We start from the raw sequence: 19140 nt of genomic DNA, 5'->3' as shown, positions 1-19140 counted from the left end.
TACCACTCTTGCAGGTCTCTTTTGGGAACCACAGGAATAAGTATAGCATTTTTTCAGTTGTCAGAATAACATTTTACATTAACATTTTATTCACTATATGATTCCCTGTCAGAAAATGTGCTGAATGAACATCAAAATTCTAAGTTCTAGCTGAAATCACACAGGCCTGACAATTCAATAATGAAGCCTATAGAACGATCAAGTAACTCATAAAAAAATTGGTTAATTGAGAAAAACACTCTCTCTTTTTGCTCCATATATATATATATATATATATCACACATACAACAACTTTTATTCTATTAATCTATTGCCATTAATAGTAAGCATATGTGACTGTTTCACTTAAGTGGATGTTACAATAATGCTCACATGCCCCATGTCTGTACCATGTCTAGTATATTGTCTCTCAAGATCCAATTAAATATTGTAAACAAATGATACAGACAAATTAGGACAGTTCTTCAAATGTGAAACCAAGTAGAAAAAAAAATTAAACATTCATGCTCATATTGGCATTAAAAGGAACACATACACAGAGATACCCCTAAAGGAAGTCATGTGACCATAATGACATGCGTTGGGCAGAGACGGTTGACTGATTGACAGCCGAAACCGCAAGGGACATGGAAACCGCGGACCCGCTGTTTAAACTATAAGCTGATGCATTATATATGCTTGTAAGTGTGATTTTAATTAATAAAACTTATTTGCTTAACCAGTTGCTGACCGGGCCATAGCCAAATGATGGCTACAGCGTGGTCGGATAACTCTGGGAGGCCGTCATATGGCTATATAAGTCGGCTCGCACCGACTTATATAGGCCACCTACGACATCACAGTCCCATCATGCTCCGGTACCTACCCACGTGGGTAGGTATCATGTGGGTAGGTACCGGAGCATGATGGGACTGTGAGGCCTATATAAGTCGGCTGCAAGCCGCGAACCTGTCATTGCAGCGAGAAGAGCCGGCGTGTCAACATCGAAAGAAGGGAGAAGAAGAGAAGAAGACGTCACAGAACAGCGGCCTGAAGGGAGAAGAAGAAGACGTCACAGAACAGCGGCCTGAAGGGAGAAGAAGACGTCACAGAACAGCGGCCTGAAGGAGAAGGCACCGGACAGCGCGAGAAGAACAGGGGGGCGCCGAGTCAACAGCGGAGAGCGGCGAAGATAGAGGAAGACCCCCAGAGCGGAGAAGACCCCCGGAAAGCGGAGCAGACCAACGGAAAGCGGAGAAGACCCCCGGAGAGCGGAAGAAGAAGCCCCCCCTGCTGAAAGAGCTAAAGAAGACAGGGGGGGCCTCCGGAGCAGACTAATAAAATATTTTAATAACCTGTGTTGTTTATTTGTGTTTATACCACTTTTCTTGCAGGTGAATGGGTAGGGGTACGATGTACCCCATACTCATTCACTTAGGGTGGGGGGGCCGGTATCTGGGGGCCCCCTTATTAAAGGGGGCTCCCAGATTCCGATAAGCCTCCCGCCCGCATACCCCGACAACCAACGGCCAGGGTTGTCGGGAAGGGGCCCTGTCCTCATCAACATGGGGGCAGGGTGCTCTGGGGTGGGGGGGCCCCGCAGTGCGCCCCCCTGCCGCAGAGCACCCAACCCCCCCATGTTGAGCTTGAGAAAGGAATGCGGCAGCCCTGTCATTCGCGGCCAGCATTCAGAAACGCGTCGCTTTCCTGGTGACGTCATCCCTGCTCGTCCATCGGCACACACGGCTCGCAGCGCCTGCACAGGATCCCCCTGCCCACCGCCGAAAATCACAGACTCCACCAGCGGCAGAAGGACAGATCCCCTGCATCCCACAGCGCTGTACCAGGGACAAAGGGAAAGGACACCACCAGATGATACCTACCTACCCTCCTGAAAAATTGTTTCCACACGTTTTCGATTGACCACCAAAATGTGAGTGGCTCTTTTCACTTGTGGTTCTTTTAATTTTATTTTTTAAAAATTGTTTTAAGTACTGCACCCAGAGGCGCCTCTCTCCTTGTTTGTCTGATAGATTGGAACATGGTTTCTGTTCCTTATTGACGGCAGCCCTGTGTGCATACTCCCATTCTAACATACCCGCACATCCCGCATCACCACCCCAAACAGCTGGAACTTTCACTGATTTCAACTTTTTAGACTGACTATGCTATGCTCCGATAACAATGCTCTGAAACTTTTTGCGCATAATCTACTTGTTACATGTTGAGGGCATGCAGCCTGGTACGGCTCAGGAGGGGGGGGGGCGCTCGCTCGTCCCCACTCCCTTCCTGGTCGGCCGGGTAGCGTGCTTTGGATACGGGTCTGGTATGGATTGTAGGGGGACCCCCTACGTCGGTTTTTCGGCGTAGGGGGGGGGGTCTCCTTACAACCCATACCAGACCTAAGGGCCCGGTATGCTCCTGGGGGGAGAACCCATGCCGATTTTTTTATTTAAAAATTGGCGTGGAGTTTTCCCTCTCAGGAATGCATACCAAATGCCGACGCTAGAATTGGCGGGAATCCAAGTCGGATCTCCCGTCGCTTCTATGACGGCTTTGTCTCTATTGCGGCAAGCCAGCTCGGTGCTGGCTCCCAAGATAGGGCTCGCAGGTGGTCTATCTCACCAAGAAAGGGAGCGAGATTGACACAATGTCGCGGTCACCCACTGTAACGTGGAGGAATGTTTTATTTTTTTAGGCCCAAGAGGAGGAGTTAGAAGAGGCACCGTGTATTATTATGTCATTTTTGCATGTGTGCGCTATAATCTGTTTTGTACTGTCTTTGGTCTTATAGCAGCACCATCTTAGATGTATAGCATTTTTGGGGTTTGCCCCCCCAAGTATGTCTTTGTATTTTGTATTAGACCCTGACCAGGTCTCTTGGGCTGGAGCACCCCTCCCCCTCTTCATTACCTCTTATTAGTGGCCACCAGTGCATAGGAGGAATCCCTTCATTTGTTGGCGAGATTGTGGGATGGAGGGAACCCATGCCCATATATGGTGGCAGTACCCCTTGATACAGATATTCTGGGGAGAGGTATTAAGTCTGATAAAGAAGATAGGCGGACTGGAGGTGAAACGGGATCCTTGGTATTTCCGGTTTCATAATACGAGGTTATCAAGAAAAAAATACAGAATGTCTCTGATCCCTTTCCTACTGAATGGAGCTAAAACAGTAATACCAAAGAATTGAAAAAAAAAAAGAAGCTCCATTAGTAGGGAAATGGCTTAGAGAGGTGGATAGAATTAGAGTGATGGAGGAGCTACTGTCAATTCAAGATGAATGTAGGCCAAGATTTGATAAGATCTGGGGAGGCTGGAGAGAGTTTAAGGAAACAGAAATCTTTATTGATGGACTGGGGCATTAGGGGGGTATAGGTTTAGCCCCCCTTATTCCCCTTCCATTTTTTTTTTATTTATTCATTTATTTATTTTTCCTTCTTCTCTTTCCTTTTTCACCAAATTTTTATCAACACAAGTTTATCTCCCCCCTTTTTTTTCTCCCTTTTTCTCCAGGCACAGGTCACTTTGTACTCGCATTTTAGAGAGGACTGATTCTAGTTTTCTAGACTTGAACACGTAATATATAATTTTATTCCCTTCCCTCCCCTTTGTTTTTTTTTTCCCTCTTTTTTCCCTGTATAGGCACAGGTCACTTCGTACTAGCACTTTAGAGAATACTGATTCTAGTATTCTAGATCCTAAGCACATAATATATAATCTCACCCCTTCCCTTTTCCCCTCCCCCTCTCTTTTTTTTTCTCTTCACCAAATCTTTATTAACACGTATCAACACGAGTCTACGCTTTTCTTTGTTTTTTTTTCTTTATCACTTTTTGTACTTATTACTATTGAGAATTGATTCTAGTATTCTAGATCTTAATTACATAATAAATATTAAATTGTATTATTTATTATCCCTTATAGGCACAGGTCACCTTGTACTTGCACTTTAGAGAACACTGGCTTTAGTATTCCAGATCCTTAACACATAATATATAATTTCATCCCTCCCCCCCCCCTTTTTTTTTTCTTCCCTCATCCTTCTCCTCCCCTATCCCATATCCCTCCAGTGTTCCCCCTCAGCTTGGGAAATAGAACATAGGGAGCTTAATCTCTAGATAAGTTGACTACAGGATGAGTAGACTATTTAGTATGATGTCTACCGATGGAATGAGACCTTTTTATATAGGGAGTATATTGAGACCGTCCATGTACAGTGCCTTGCGAAAGTAATCGGCCCCCTTGAACTTTGCGACCTTTTGCCAGATTTCAGGCTTCAAAAAGATATAAAACTGTAATTTTTTTTTAAGAATCAATAACAAGTGGGACACAATCATGAAGTGGAACGAAATTTATTGGATATTTCAAACTTTTTTAACAAATAAAAAACTGAAAAATTGGGCGTGCAAAATTATTCAGCCCCCTTGAGGCCTTGTACACACGACTGAGAAACTCGACGGGCGAAACACATAGTTTTCCTCGTCGAGTTCCTTGTTAGGCTGCCAAGGAACTCGACAAGCAAATTTTCTCCATTCCCGTCAAGGAAATAGAGAACATGCTCTCTTTTTGGCTCGTCGAGTTTCTCAACAGTTTCTTCGACGAAAATGTACACACGACCGGTTTCCTCGTGTGTACGAGGCCTAAGTTAATACTTTGTAGCGCCACCTTGTGCTGCGATTACAGCTGTAAGTCGCTTGGGGTATGTCTATCAGTTTTGCACATCGAGAGACTGAAATTTTTGCCCATTCCTCCTTGCAAAACCACTCGAGCTCAGTGAGGTTGGATGGAGAGCGTTTGTGAACAGCAGTTTTCAGTTCTTTCCACAGATTCTCGATTGGATTCAGGTCTGGACTTTGACTTGGCCATTCTAACACCTGGATATGCTTTATGTTTTGGATCATAGTCTTGTTGGAAGACAAATCTCCGTCCCAGTCTCAAGTCTTTTGCAGACTCCATCAGGTTTTCTTCCAGAATGGTCCTGTATTTGGCTCCATCCATCTTGCCATCAATTTTAACAATTTTCCCTGTCCCTGCTGAAGAAAAGCAGGCCCAAACCATGATGCTGCCACCACCATGTTTGACAGTGGGGATGGTGTGTTCAGGGTGACGAGCTGTGTTGCTTTTACGCCAAACATAAAGTTTTGCATTGTTGCCAAAAAGTTTGATTTTGGTTTCATCTGACCAGAGCACCTTCTTTCACATGTTTGGTGTGTCTCCCAGGTGGCTTGTGGCAAACTTTAAACGTCACTTTTTATGGATATCTTTAAGAAATGTCTTTCTTCTTGCCACTCTTCCATAAAGGCCAGATTTGTGCAGTATACGACTGATAGTTGTCCTATGGACAGAGTCTCCCACCTCAGCTGTAGATCTCTGCAGTTCATCCAGAGTGATCATGGGCCTCTTGGCTGCATCTCTGATCAGTCTTCTCCTTGTATGAGCTGAAAGTTTAGAGGGACGGCAAGGTCTTTGTAGATTTGCAGTGGTCTGATACTCCTTCCATTTCAATATTATCGCTTGCACAGTGCTCCTTGGGATGTTTAAAGCTTGGGAAATCTTTTTGTATCCAAATCCGGCTTTAAACTTCTCCACAACAGTATCTCGGACCTGCCTGGTGTGTTCCTTGTTCTTCATGATGCTCTCTGCGCTTTAAACGGACCTCTGAGACTATCACAGTGCAGGTGCATTTATACGGAGACTTGATTACACACAGGTGGATTCTATTTATCATCATTAGTCATTTAGGTCAACATTGGATCATTCAGAGATCCTCACTGAACTTCTGGAGAGAGTTTGCTGCACTGAAAGTAAAGGGGCTGAATAATTTTGCACGCCCAATTTTTCAGTTTTTTATTTGTTAAAGTTTGAAATATTCAATAAATTTTGTTCCACTTAATGATTGTGTCCCACTTGTTGTTGATTCTTCAAAAAAATTTACAGTTTTATATCTTTATGTTTGAAGCCTGAAATGTGGCAAAAGGTCGCAAAGTTCAAGGGGGCCGAATACTTTCGCAAGGCACTGTATTTGTATGTTTAAAGTATTTATATACTGATTTGTATGAAATGTAATGTAATGGAAAAGATTAATAAAGAAAATTTGAAACAAAAAGGAGGAATCCCTTCAGTTCTCCCATATAGAGGAGTTTATCTCCCAAGGTTGAGACACTAGTTTCTTTCATTCTATCAACAGGTTAGGACCCACTAATTCGGGGTACTTTGTCGCAGTAAGTGGGCTTAGCACTATATGACCATATAGTGTGACCAAACCCCCGTATTTTTGAATATGTTCAGGTGTTTTTAACTAGCCTTGCAGGATAAATGTCATTTTTGCATGTGTGCGCTATAATCTGTTTTGTACCGTTCACGGCACAGGCTCGGATAGAACAGCACACATGGGCCGTTCATCCAGAGCGCATGCGCCACTGATGTCACTGGCTGCATGCACTGGAAATATCCTCTTAAACTGTACAGGTTTAGGAGATATTTTCAATACCTATAGGTAAGGATTATTATAGGCTTACCTATAAGCCGAATGGATAAATTAAAGTGCAGCATTCAAACTGACATAATCATTAATTTGTCCAAACATGTTTCATGTATTACGCACACATTTAAAATGTGCAAATATATAAAACATGTCTGTGTCTCTAATACCTTCCTATTTACCTTTTGAAACTATAGTTCTGTTCACACTAAGATTTGGAGAAATAGGGCCAGATCCACATACATTTAGATCGGCGCAGCGTATTAGAGATACACTACGCCGCCGTACCTTACCTGGCGTATATTCGAATCCTCAGCGAGTTCGCGCCGTAAGTTACGGCGGCGTAGTGTATTTCTGGTGGCGGATTTGAAATTGGGCGGGTTGGGGGCGGATTTCATTTAAATGAAGCGCGTCCCCACGCCGAATGAACTGCGCATGCGTCGTCCCGAAATTTCCCGCCATGCATTGCGCTAAATGACGTCGCTAGGACGTAATTTTTTTAACTTAGACGTGAGTTACATCCATCCCTATTCACGGACGACTTACGCAAAAAAAAAAAAATTCTAATTTCGACGCAGGAACGACGGCCATACTACCTATACGCAATTCTACCTATACGCCGCAAAATACCAGCTTTAACTATACGCCAGAAAAAGCCGACTACAGACGACGTTAGAAAATGCGACGGCCGCGCGTACGTTCGTGGATCGTCGTAAATCGCTAATTTGCATACCCGACGCGGAAAACGCCACCCAGAGGACGCCGAAGTATTGCATCTTAGATCCGAAGGTGTACGAAGACGTACACCTGTCGGATCTAACCCAGAAGCCGTCGTATCTTGTTTTGAGGATTCAAAACAACGATAGGACACGGGAAATTTGAAAGTACGCCGGCGTATCAGTAGATACGCCAGCGTACTTCGTCGGTGGATCTGGCCCATAGTATTTATTGTGTTAGATAATGCGTATGAATGTGAAATCTCCATTAACAGATGTAAATAATAATGTATATATGACTATATTTTAGTTAGAGTTGTATCAATGTAATATGTCTTCTTATATGACCCTGAATATAGTTGAGAAGAGGAAACTGTTCTGTTCTATAAAGCTACTCTGGCCCTGGCAACTGTATATAGTTTTGCCAGCTGGCATCTGCTTCTTTTTTGGATGGATTTCCAGGAGAAGAACATTTTTCATCAAGACATTTATTAAGTGCTGTTGAATTACCAGTAAATGTAATAACAGATCCTCGCTACAATCAATTCTTTACAGAATATACTGTGGCACCACATGCCTTCATGGTATTAAATACCTGCCTACATGCAGACCATATGATCATATTTTAACCACTTCAGCCCCGGAACATATTGCTGGTCAATGACCGGGCCACTTTTTGCGATTCGGCACTGCGTCGCTTAAACTGACATTTGCGCGGTCGTGCAACGTGGCTCCCAAACAAAATTGGCGTCCTTTTTTCCCACAAATAGAGCTTTCTTTTAGTGGTATTTGATCACCTCTGCGTTTTTTATTTTTTGCGCTATAAACAAAAATAGAGCAACAATTTTGAAAAAAAAAAATATTTTTTACTTTTTGCTGAAATAAATATCTCAAATATATAAAAAAAACTATTTTTTTCCTCAGTTTAGGCCGATACGTATGCTTCTACATATTTTTCGTAAAAAAAATCACAATAAGCGTTTATTGATTGGTTTGCGCAAAAGTTATAGTGTTTACAAAATAGGGGATAGTTTTATGGCATTTTTATTAATATTATTAATATTATTTTTTTTACTAGTAATCGCGGCGATCAGTGATTTTTATCGGTATTGCGAAATTATGGCGGACACTTTTGACACATTTTTGGGACCATCAGTGCTATAAAAATGCATTGATTACTATAAAAATGCCACTGGCAGGGAAGGGGTTAACTCCAGGGGGCTAATCATGTTCCCTGGGTGTGTTCTAACTGTAGGGGTGGTGGGACTGACTTGGGGAAATGACAGATCGATGTTCATACATCTGTTATCAGGCGGTTCTCGGTCTGTAACGAGCGTTTGCGGGTGCCCGGGGGTGATCGCGCCCTCCGGGATGCACGTCGGGATCAGGGGCGAGATCACGTATAGCTACGTGATCTCGCCCAGCAGAGCCGACCTGCCGCCGTATAACTGCGGCGGCTGGTCGGCAAGTAGTTAAAGACAATTATTTTAAAAGTTGTGTGATTACTACAAAATTAATGTAGGTATTTTTCAAAAAGAGTTTAGAGAATCCCACCACTATTTATAGGACAAAGTATAAAAAATATTTCTTAAAGATTCTGATTCTCATAGTCAAAATTAACAACTTTAGATTAAAAACACCGTAAAAATGGAAAATAAAAAACTTTAAGCTTTTCAACAATGCACCATGCTGGAGATGTGGGCTACAAATCCGACAAAAGGCAAATGATACACACAATGTATGGAAAATAAAAATTTGAGGTGCTGAAAACAACCCGTGATTATTCTTCTGGTAGTAAACATCTGATTGCTATTGGGGTTACCGCTGCTTCTGAAGGCCTGATTTGTTTTCAGGTATATTTTACACCTTCAGTGTGTTAATCTGCGGTAATCCTAAATTTAGGTAAATCTGTAGCGAGGCTATGCACATACAGTATAACTAGCTATAGGCACTGTGCATCAATTCATCCTCCAAATCACTAAAAAATTCACTGTGGTGAGATTGTAATCAGATTTCCAACAGCTTTACCTCAGTTAGGGATTGTTTTTTGTCTAGACCTTGGCTTAGGCTGGCCCCTAGCTGGCCTGCTCACTTTAATGCACATAACCATTTAGCTCTACTTGGCAAACATGGCCTTGATCTCACTTTCTTTATTCCAGCAGTCATTTGGAAAGCTTCCAGCCTTCCAATGTAAACAACAAGCAGGTGCACTGTGCTTACATTAAAAGGTTTGAAGGTTGCCAAATTGCTTCTGAAAGAGTGAACACAGTGAGATAAGGCTGCTAACCAAAGTAACTGTTTTATGAACTTTGAGGATTAATTGCTTCTTAGTCCAGCAGCCAGAGGTCAATCAGAGTTTGTTACTTAAGTTAAGGTCAACTACTTTACTCCCATTTCAGAATGCAGCATCCATTTGTCTCTTTGGCATTCAACACTTCTCTAGTGTTGGATGCCTTTGTTCCACCTTTTGACCCCGTATCACAACAGACTGCATAGAAGGGGGCATAGGCATTGGAAGAAGAAAGGTAGGAGACACAGTCCTCTGGAGAGGTATAATACCTCTTCTCCTGAACGGCACCTTCCTTAGGAAATTGCCTTTAGCCCTGACAGGGCTGCTTTAAAATGCACGTATTGCTTGTAAAAAATATGTAAATACAGTGATATCTTGGTTTGCGAGTATACAAGCTTTTTGCAAGACAAGCTAATTTTTTATTTTATTTTTTACTTGAAATGTGAGTGCTGTTGATATACGAGCAGTAGTTTCATGTAAAAAAAAAGAATTACACTCACAATGTCAAGGAGTCTGGTGCTCATCCATGTAAAGCCGCTGGTGTATATTTATAGCAAAGCCGCTGGTGTACAGTATACAGTACTGTATGTGGCCAGAGGTCCGGGGGCGCTGGTGGCTCCCATCGCTTCCTGGAGAACTCAGAGACGCTCTGAGACACAATAGCTTTCACAGGCAGTACGGTGTGTCCCCCCCCTCCTGCCGCCCATTGGTGTTTCCTCAAGCTCTCCTGTGCAATTGGAGAGCCCAGCATCTTATCCAGCGGCGCCTTCGGGTTACCACAGAGCTGGCCGAAGACCGGATGGTCCCCGGGGCATCTTTATGATCCTGGGATGTCAGAAGCAGCATAATGACATCACTTTCGGCTCTCACAGATGAAATTTTTTTCCCCTAGAACAGGGATCTCCAAACTACGGCCCTCCAGCTGTTGCGGAACTACACGTCCCATGAGGCATTGTAAAACTCTGACATTCACAGACATGACTAGGCATGATGGGAATTGTAGTTCCTGAACAACTGGAGGGCCATAGTTTGGAGACCCCTGCCCTAGAAGGCTGAGATCAAGGTTTTTTTTTTAATCTCATACTTTCCAGGGTAGAAGACATATCTGGGGTCTTATCGACCCCAGATGTCTCCATAAAGAGGACTTGTCATGCTTTATTTCTATAATTGCATGTTAGAATAGGGCCTCCTTTTGTATTTTAATCCCTCTGTTGAGCGCATTGCCTTAGCAATGTGGACAGCATTCTGTTTCCCGGATCGTCTTTTGGATGCTGAGGCCCTTTGCAATCTCTATGTGAGATCTGAGAATCTGCTAAGAAACTTTCTTAACTTTTTGTGATGACACTTCTTAGTGGTGTGATCTTTTTTTTTTCTCATATAAGGAGAGAAAAAAGTATGGAGGACTGCACACCTGGCACTATTATTGCAGTTTTGGACTTTTATTCTTAATTTACGCACCTTATAAAAAATGGTGCACTTTATATAAGATTTATGCACTTTATATTTTGTTAATGCACTATTGATTTAACTTCATTGTCTTGGGATTCTTCACATGAATGTGTTATTGTGAGTTATTTTCATTTATTAAATGGTATGAATTCATGGAACAGCACACTAGAATATATAATTTTATGACAGTTAGGATAGTTGCCCTACTGTCAGGTTAATTCAATGGCATTTTTAGATTAGGTTAGCAATGGCACCCTGCATATTTCCATTGTGATAGGGGTACTGAAAATAAGCTTTATTTCAGAAGTACTGCTTTCCTATAAGAAAATAACACCATTTCATGCAGCCCTTATTATTCACACTACATGCTATCTATTACAATATAGCAGAGCAAAGGAATTAAAATAACATTGTGGACTACATTAATACTCAGGAGCACGTATAACTTATTCATGTCTTGTGCAAGAAGCCCCAGAAAACATTAACCAAATCATTATCTTGATTACCAGTTGTTCTAGTCAGCAGCTTTACCTCAACGTGACAGTATTATGAAAACAAGCAATGAGAAAGTTTGGATTATATCTTTATACTTATGTTGATCTTACCCTGGCATATTCCGGTACTGTCCATGAAAAAACGAGGCTTGCAATGAGACTGGCACGTCCCATAAGGCTTTCCTCTGTACTCCTGAACTGCCTGAAGCGAGTCCTCTGGTTTTATACACTGTGTGCAGTGGGAGTCCTCTGGGCCCAGGCAGCTACGACAAGATGGATGGCAAGCTGGTGATGTAAGAAGCAGAGAACAGGATGCCTCAGTGAGGTTTCATGATGATTTTAAAGGAAGAACAAACACGTTTTATATTAACTTTATGATCTGGCACTACCGAAGACAAAATGTTATCATTTCTTGAGCTCAGATAAAAGGAAAACAGACACATATTTTGTACAAATAAACTAATGAGGGCTTCAGCTTCACAATGAAACACAAAAATAATATTAGCTACAATGTTCATGTCATAAACTCTTTTAGCCTATTCCCTTTTCCTTTTTTTATTAATTCTAACAATGATAAGCCTTGTCATCTGCCAGCTGAGAGATTTATCAATTAGAACAATTAGTTATTACCATTTAATATGAACATCTCTTTAGAGATCATAGTTTTAAGCTATACAAACATCTGTTTAAATATATTCAATTAAATTTAATGCCATAATGGCAGAAGTTGAATAATAACCCCACACATACCCCGATGCTAATATTTTCCATAATGATCAAGTGTGACTGCCATAAATGTCACATTCAGCTCTCACACTCTGATAGGCAGCCATTCAGTTTTAAAGTGCTATAATAGATTAAATGTTGTATGCTTCTCAAATGGCCCCCTTGACATGTATGTTTTTGCTCGGTAAACAAACAATCTAACACAAAATAAGTGTGTAACACCAGTCAAAACTTGTTTTCTAAATCATGTATAGAGTGGGTAAGGGTGAGATCTTATGTCATCTCATTTTGTTGCCTGTGCTCCCATTTAAATAAGTCAGTTTGTGTCCATTTGATCAGTGGAAAACAGAAACATTCCTCAAATGGGGCCCATACAGCAAATATTTTTTTAGCAGTGTGGGAAAAGGTGAGAACCTCTGTTGGGGTTTTATTGCTGATTGTAATGACGCATACACACGATCGGTCAAACCGATGAGAACGGTCTGATGGACCGTTTTCATTGGACCAAACCGATCGTGTGTGGTCCCCATCGGTTAATTATCCATAGGTTAAAAAAAAGCAATCTTGTTTTAAATTTAACCGATGGATACCTAACCGATAGAAAAAAAATTATCGTTTGTAGGCAAGTCGACGCATGCTTGGAAGCATTGAACTTCGTTTTTTCAGCACGTCGTTGTGTTTTACATCACCGCGTTCTGACACGATCGTTTTTTTAACCGATGGTGTGTAGGCACGACTGACCATCAGTCAGCTTCATCGGTTAACCGATGAAAACGGTCCATCAGACCATTTTCATCGGATGGACCGATCGTGTGTACAGGGCTTAACACTATCACAAGGAAAAGTTTGAGTTGCAGTTTGACTAAGGACAAAGAAGCTTGGGAGGGGGGTCTGGATTATAAGGCTCCTTTCACACGGACGGATACAATGGTGTTTTTAGCTGCAGATTCTACAGCAGCTAAAAGCACACAATGCTTTCCTATGGCCCCATTCACACACTGCGTTAAGCTGTGGTTTCGTTACCTGTGGTTTGGTGCAGATAGAAAAAATAAAATTGACTGCTTCCAGGAACGATTTGGCGCAGCTATCTGCACATAACCGCAGTGCACTGTGTCAGCTGCATTTGGTATGAATCATGAGGGGGAACTCTACGCCAAATTTTAAATCAAAAACCGGCATGGGTTCCTCTCCATGAGCATACCAGGCCCTTGGGTCTGATATGGATTTAAAAAGGAACCCCTATGCCGAAAAAACGGTGTGGGGGTCCCCCCAAAATCCATACCAGACCCTTATCCGAGCACGCAGCCCGGCCGGTCAGGAAAGGGGGTGGGGATGAGCGAGCGCCCCCCCCCCTCCTCCTGAACTGTAACAGGCCAGATGCCCTCAACATGGGGGGTGGGTGCTTTGGGACAGGAGGGCAACCTGCGGCCCCTTCACCCCAAAGCACCTTGTCCCCATGTTGATGGGGACAAGGGCCTCTTCCCGACAACACTGGCCGTTGGTTGTCGGGGTTTGCGGGCGGGGGGCTTATAGGAATCCGGGAGCCCCCTTTAAAAAGGGGGCCCCAACCCTAGGTGAATGAGTATGGGGTACATCGTACCCCCTACCCATTCACCTGGAGGAAAAAAGTGTAAAAAAAAAAACACACTACACAGGCTTTTAAAGTCATTTATTAGGCAGCTCTGGGGGTCTACTTCCGACTTCGGGGGTCCTCTTCCGACTTCGGGGGTCTCTTCTTCTGCTCTCCGGTGCCTTCTTCATTCTGCCAGGCTGCACCACTATCTTCTTGCAGCTCTTTTACTAGCGGCGGCCCGGTCTTCTGCGTCGTCTTCTCCCCTCTTCTCCATTGTTCTTCTGCCGGGCTGCTCCGCTATCTTCTTGCAGCTCTTTTACTAGCAGCGGCCCGCTCTTCTGCGTTGTCTTCTTCCCTCTTCTCTTCTTCGATGTTGACATGACGCTTCCTCCCGCTGTAATTCCAGGTGTGTGGTGCGCAACGATTTATATAGGCCTCTTATGACACAGTCCCATCATGCTCTGGGTGGTGACGACATAAGGGGCAGGGTCACTGAGTGATATCACCTGATGACCACGCCCCGTGCCTATATAAATTGTTGCGCAACCGGAATTACAGCGGGAGGAAGCGTTGTGTCAACATTGAAGAAGAGAAGAGGGAAGAAGACAACGCAGAAGACTGGGCCACCGCTAGTAAAAGAGCTGCAAGAAGATAGCAGGGCAGCCCGGCAGAAGGACACCGGAGAAAAGGGGAGAAGATGATGTGGAAGACCAGGCCAGCGGCACCAGCAGAAGGACACCGGAGAAGAGGGGAGAAGACGACGCAGAAGACCGGGCCGCCGGCATGGCAGAAGGACACCGGAGAAGACGACACAGAAGACCGGGTTGCCGCTAGTAAAAGATCTGCAAGAATATGGCGGAGGAGCCCGGCAGAAGGAAGAAGGCAGCGGAGAGCAGAAGAAGAGACCCCTGAAGTCGGAAGAAGACCCCCGGAGCTGCCAACTAAATGTCTTTAAAAACCTACGTAGTGTGTTTTTTTTACACTTTTTTTCCTCCAAGTGAATGGGTAGGGGTACGATGTACCCCATACTCATTCACATAGGGTGGGGGGCCAGGATCTAGGGACCCTCTAATTAAATGGGGGCTCCCGGATTCTGATAAGCTCCCCGCCTGCAAACCCTGACAACCAACGGACAGGGTTGTCGGGAAGAGGCCCATGTCCCCATCAACATGGGGACAAGGTGCTTTGGGGAGGGGGGAGCAGGTCGTCCCCCTGCCCCAAAGCACCCACCCCCCATGTTGAGGGCATGCGGCCTGGTACGGTTCAGGAGGGGGGCGCTCACTCGTCCCCACCCCCTTTCCTAACCGACCGGGCTGCATGCTCGGATAAGGATCTGGTATGGATTTTGGGAGAACCCCCACGCCGTTTTTTCGATGTATGGGGTTCCCCTTAAAATCCACAGCAGACCTAATGGCCTGTTATGCTCCTGGAGGAGAACCCATGCTGTTTTTTTATTTAAAATTTGGCGTGGATTTCCCCCTCATGATTCATACCAAACACAGTGCCTGGTATTGGCAGGGATCCAAGTCGGATCCCCGTTCAATATTGTGCCGCAGCTAAACGCAACCACAGCTAATCACACTGTACAAATGCAGCTGATCGCTGTGCCTGGAGTCTTGAATTTCACAGAAAATAAACATGCTTTTAAATGTGGCAGGACAGCCGTCCATGTGAAAGGGGCCTAAGGGCTGTGCAGTAGAGTCATTACGTTGGAATGGAAATTTTCGCTGCTAAGAAATACAGGAGGCCAGAAGTTATTAAGCCCACCACCATCCACTCAGAACTAAAATGTCTCTTTTATATTTAATAACTTTTACCCAATAAAAAAGTTAAAAAAAATAGGCTGGATTGCCCATGCTCTAAAAGCCCCAAAAGCCAGTTAGCTAGTAAAAACCCAGTGAAATTAAGCACTTCTGTGCTGTCAGAGCATATGCTAAATTTGAATTTCAGAACCCCTGATGTGGCCCTCCAGTTCTACGTATTATTCCTCCATTGAAGGGAATTCCACCTTTTAATGCAAAAGGAAACTGTAAAAACGTAAAAACCATGGATTTGCTACACTCATCTTGAAATATATATAGCTAACCTACCATATGCAAGCCTACAGTCCTTGAAAATATATTACCTTTTTCTACTTCTCGGCTTAAAGTGCATTTTCAAACCCCCTTCTATATGTCCATTTATATACAATGCACCACCCAAGTCTTGAGATCTTTAACACATTGTTAGGACAGACTGTATGCACATCTAGAAAATCTTTCAGCCCAATACAGACAGGTTATTTATGGAAAATATAATTCACCTGGCCTCTGCTTAATATTACATAGAAGGGGAAAGCTAAGTGGGATGTTTAACCACTTCCCCTTCCTGGAAGTATGCTCAGGCCTCGTACACACGACCAAGTTTCTCGGCAAAAACCAGCAAGAAACTTGCTGGGAGATATTTTTTTGCCGAGGAAACTGGTCGTGTGTACATTTTCGTCGAGGAAACTGTCGAGAAAGAGAGCATGTTCTCTATTTCCTTGACGGGAATGGAAAAAATTGGCTTGTCGAGTTCCTCGACAGCCTAACAAGGAACTCGACGAGGAAAACGATGTGTTTCGCCCGTCGAGTTCCTCGGTCGTGTGTACGAGGCTTCAGAGTGTATTGAGTTTACAACAAACTCATGGCTGCAGTATCCTGGTTGTGCCAAGATCTCCAAAAAAATGCAATGCTGTTCAAAATTTCAAAATTCACTTAACACCTACTGGATACAAATAAACTGTCCAACATAACTGTGAGAACGTGTTCTTCATTCGTTCAGCATGTTATTTGTTATACATCCAAGGTATTCCACATAACTAAAAGTACTCTACAGTTGTTTAGTTCACATTCACTTCTTGTGCACACGCACACACACACTCAATCACTCACCAATATAACTCATTAAGAAAATAAGGAAGCTATTGTTTAGTCCTCATGATTACTTGTACATCCACATCATTCAACATAACTCATTAAGTACTCCATAGCCATTTAGCCCACATTATTTTCTGTAATCCACATTCCTTAGTGTACGTTCATAATGCAGGCCTCATGGCAATAAACACAGGACACTGGTGTCTTGAATCCTACACTCTTGTTATAACAATATGGTTTCCCTACAGTTTTTCTTGTTTAATCTTTGTTATTTAAATTATTTTTCTGATGCATTAGTATAAATAAACTGTTCTGCATTTATAGGTTACCACATGAGAAATGTGGGTGCATAAATAATAAAGTAGCATGAACACACAAAGTTGTATATGTTATCATAAATGATTACAAGTCTATACCGAAGTGCTGAAATATAGGTCATATTTTTTTTTTTACTGTTCACAGCAACAACAGTAAGTGTTTGTAATTGTGTCCCCAGAGTCATTAGTGATCATTATCTACTGAGTGGCCAGTGGGCATAACCCTTCTTAAGGTCAAGTAATACTCTGAATGTCACTAAGAAATTTTAAGGTTTTGTAATAGTTCTTATTTTAGATTTCTTTGAATTGTACATGTTGATAATTGACCTCCCACTTCAGCTTAAAGCGGAGCTCCACCAAGAATTTTTTATTTTATTTTATTTATACCTGAAGTGCCTGTTGCTAGGCAGATCCTCCTAATCTGCCACTTCCTGGTCCGCCGTGCGCAGTAGGGAATCGGGCGGTGAAACCGCAAGGCTTCACTTCCTGATTCCCTCACAGAGGATGGCGGCGGGGCAGTCGAGACCCGAGCGTTTGATCGGCTTCGGCTGCCGTCATCGAGGGAACCCAGGATAGGTAAGTCTCCTTATTAAAAGTCAGCAGCTACAGTGTTAGTAGCTGCTGACTTTTAATTATTTTTTTATAACCGGACCTCCGCTTTAAATAAAAAAGAAGTGTTATTATTATTATTATTATACAGGATTTATATAGCGCCAACAATTTACGCAGCGCTTTACAGCTTCACTATGTTATGTAAAAATACATAAACATTTAATAGAAAACGTTTAGGATGCATAACATGAGTGCGCGATTCTGTACACGCATGCAGAGAGCCGTGTTTATCCACCCAGGAGGCAAAGGTGGTCTATGCAGCCACATCAATGGCAGGCTGATGGCTGTCCAGATCTTCATGACCACCCCTAAGTGTACATCCGTGCGGGACACAGCTTTAAATACATGTCTGTACAGACCACCTGTTCCTCCGGGGAAAAAAACATGGCCCTCTACCTGGATGTACAGATCCCTATGTACATATAAATGAGCACTAAAGGGGAAGATCAGACTGGCTGGTCCTCCCCAAAAGCTATGCTCTGTCCTGCTATCAATCCTGACTAATCTACTTTTTTATATATTAAGCTGTAGTTTAGGTGCATTGGGCCTTTAAAGGGTCACTAAAGGAAAAAAATTTTTTAGCTGAAATGACTGTTTACAGGGCATAGAGACATAATAGTTAACTGATTCCTTTTAAAAATGATTAAAAATTGATAAAAAAACAATCATATAATGTGCCTGCAGTGTAGTTTCGTTTTTGCTATTGTTTGCTGGTTCTCTGATGTACAGAGAGCCACTAGAGGGCAGTCAGCCAATAGAGAGCAGTGATACTTTGTCTAAAACTCCTCAGCACCAATCCAGTTTCGTTTTACACACAGTAATCACACCTCCTTGATTAGTGACCACCGTGAGAAATCTCCCAGTACTGTGGTTATCAGGAAACAGGCAACCAGGAAGTGTCCAGAACAGAGAGGATTTACAGCAACATCAAAGCAAAAACGAACACTGAGGACATGAAACCAGGACTGCAGCAAGGTAAAGGAAGCTATTTAGCTAAAAAAAAAAAATTCCTTTAGTGACCCTTTAAATCCTAATGACACAAAATGTTAAAGGGGATCTCAAGTTTAATTGAAAATAAGCCATTTTATGTTGGCCCTGAGAGAACAGAGATCAAAAGAGGAAGTGCCCATGTAGTAATGTGGATTGACTGTTAAAAAATTACAAAACTACAAATAATTTAAAACAAAACAGTTTTTTCCAATAAAAATTGCCTATTTTCTAAACTAATTCTACACACATTTGCAGCCCCACATTTGCAGCCCCAAAATCTAAGCCTAAAGACCAGTGCTTCAGTCTGCTTTTATACCAAGTTTCCTGATACCATATCCTATGTAACAGATTAGCTAACTTCTTGAAGCCTGCTAGCCATCAATTCGAGATTTTCCTAGCTTGTGACGGAAAATATTAATTATATGAAGACAGGAGGCGAGTATCTTATGCATTATCTTCCTTTATTAATGCTCACAGCAGAATGTATTTCTACAAAAAAAACTTCAATGTAAAACTTTTCAAAACAACTACCACCCCCAGCAGTCCATACAGTCTCTAACCACGCCCCTACGGGGACCTCCATAAAAGGGGACTGCCTGAGGTGGTTCTTCCT

General features: G+C 42.8%; 1 protein-coding gene across 1 annotated transcript in view; it reads right to left on the bottom strand.

Annotated features, from left to right (window-relative positions):
• The window catches only part of FRAS1 (Fraser extracellular matrix complex subunit 1), a 660838-nt gene that overhangs the window by 251704 nt on the left and 389994 nt on the right, over nucleotides 1-19140 (bottom strand). Inside the window, exon 18 of the mRNA XM_040324225.1 lies at nucleotides 11524-11697. Within this exon, the coding sequence (XP_040180159.1) occupies nucleotides 11524-11697 (174 nt within the window). The remainder of the gene's footprint in view (nucleotides 1-11523; nucleotides 11698-19140) is intronic.

The sequence above is a fragment of the Rana temporaria genome, chromosome 1, assembly GCF_905171775.1.
Source record: "Rana temporaria chromosome 1, aRanTem1.1, whole genome shotgun sequence".
NCBI lineage: Eukaryota > Metazoa > Chordata > Amphibia > Anura > Ranidae > Rana > Rana temporaria.
Note: the sequence above shows the minus strand (reverse complement) of the source record. Positions and strands in the feature narration are given on the sequence as shown.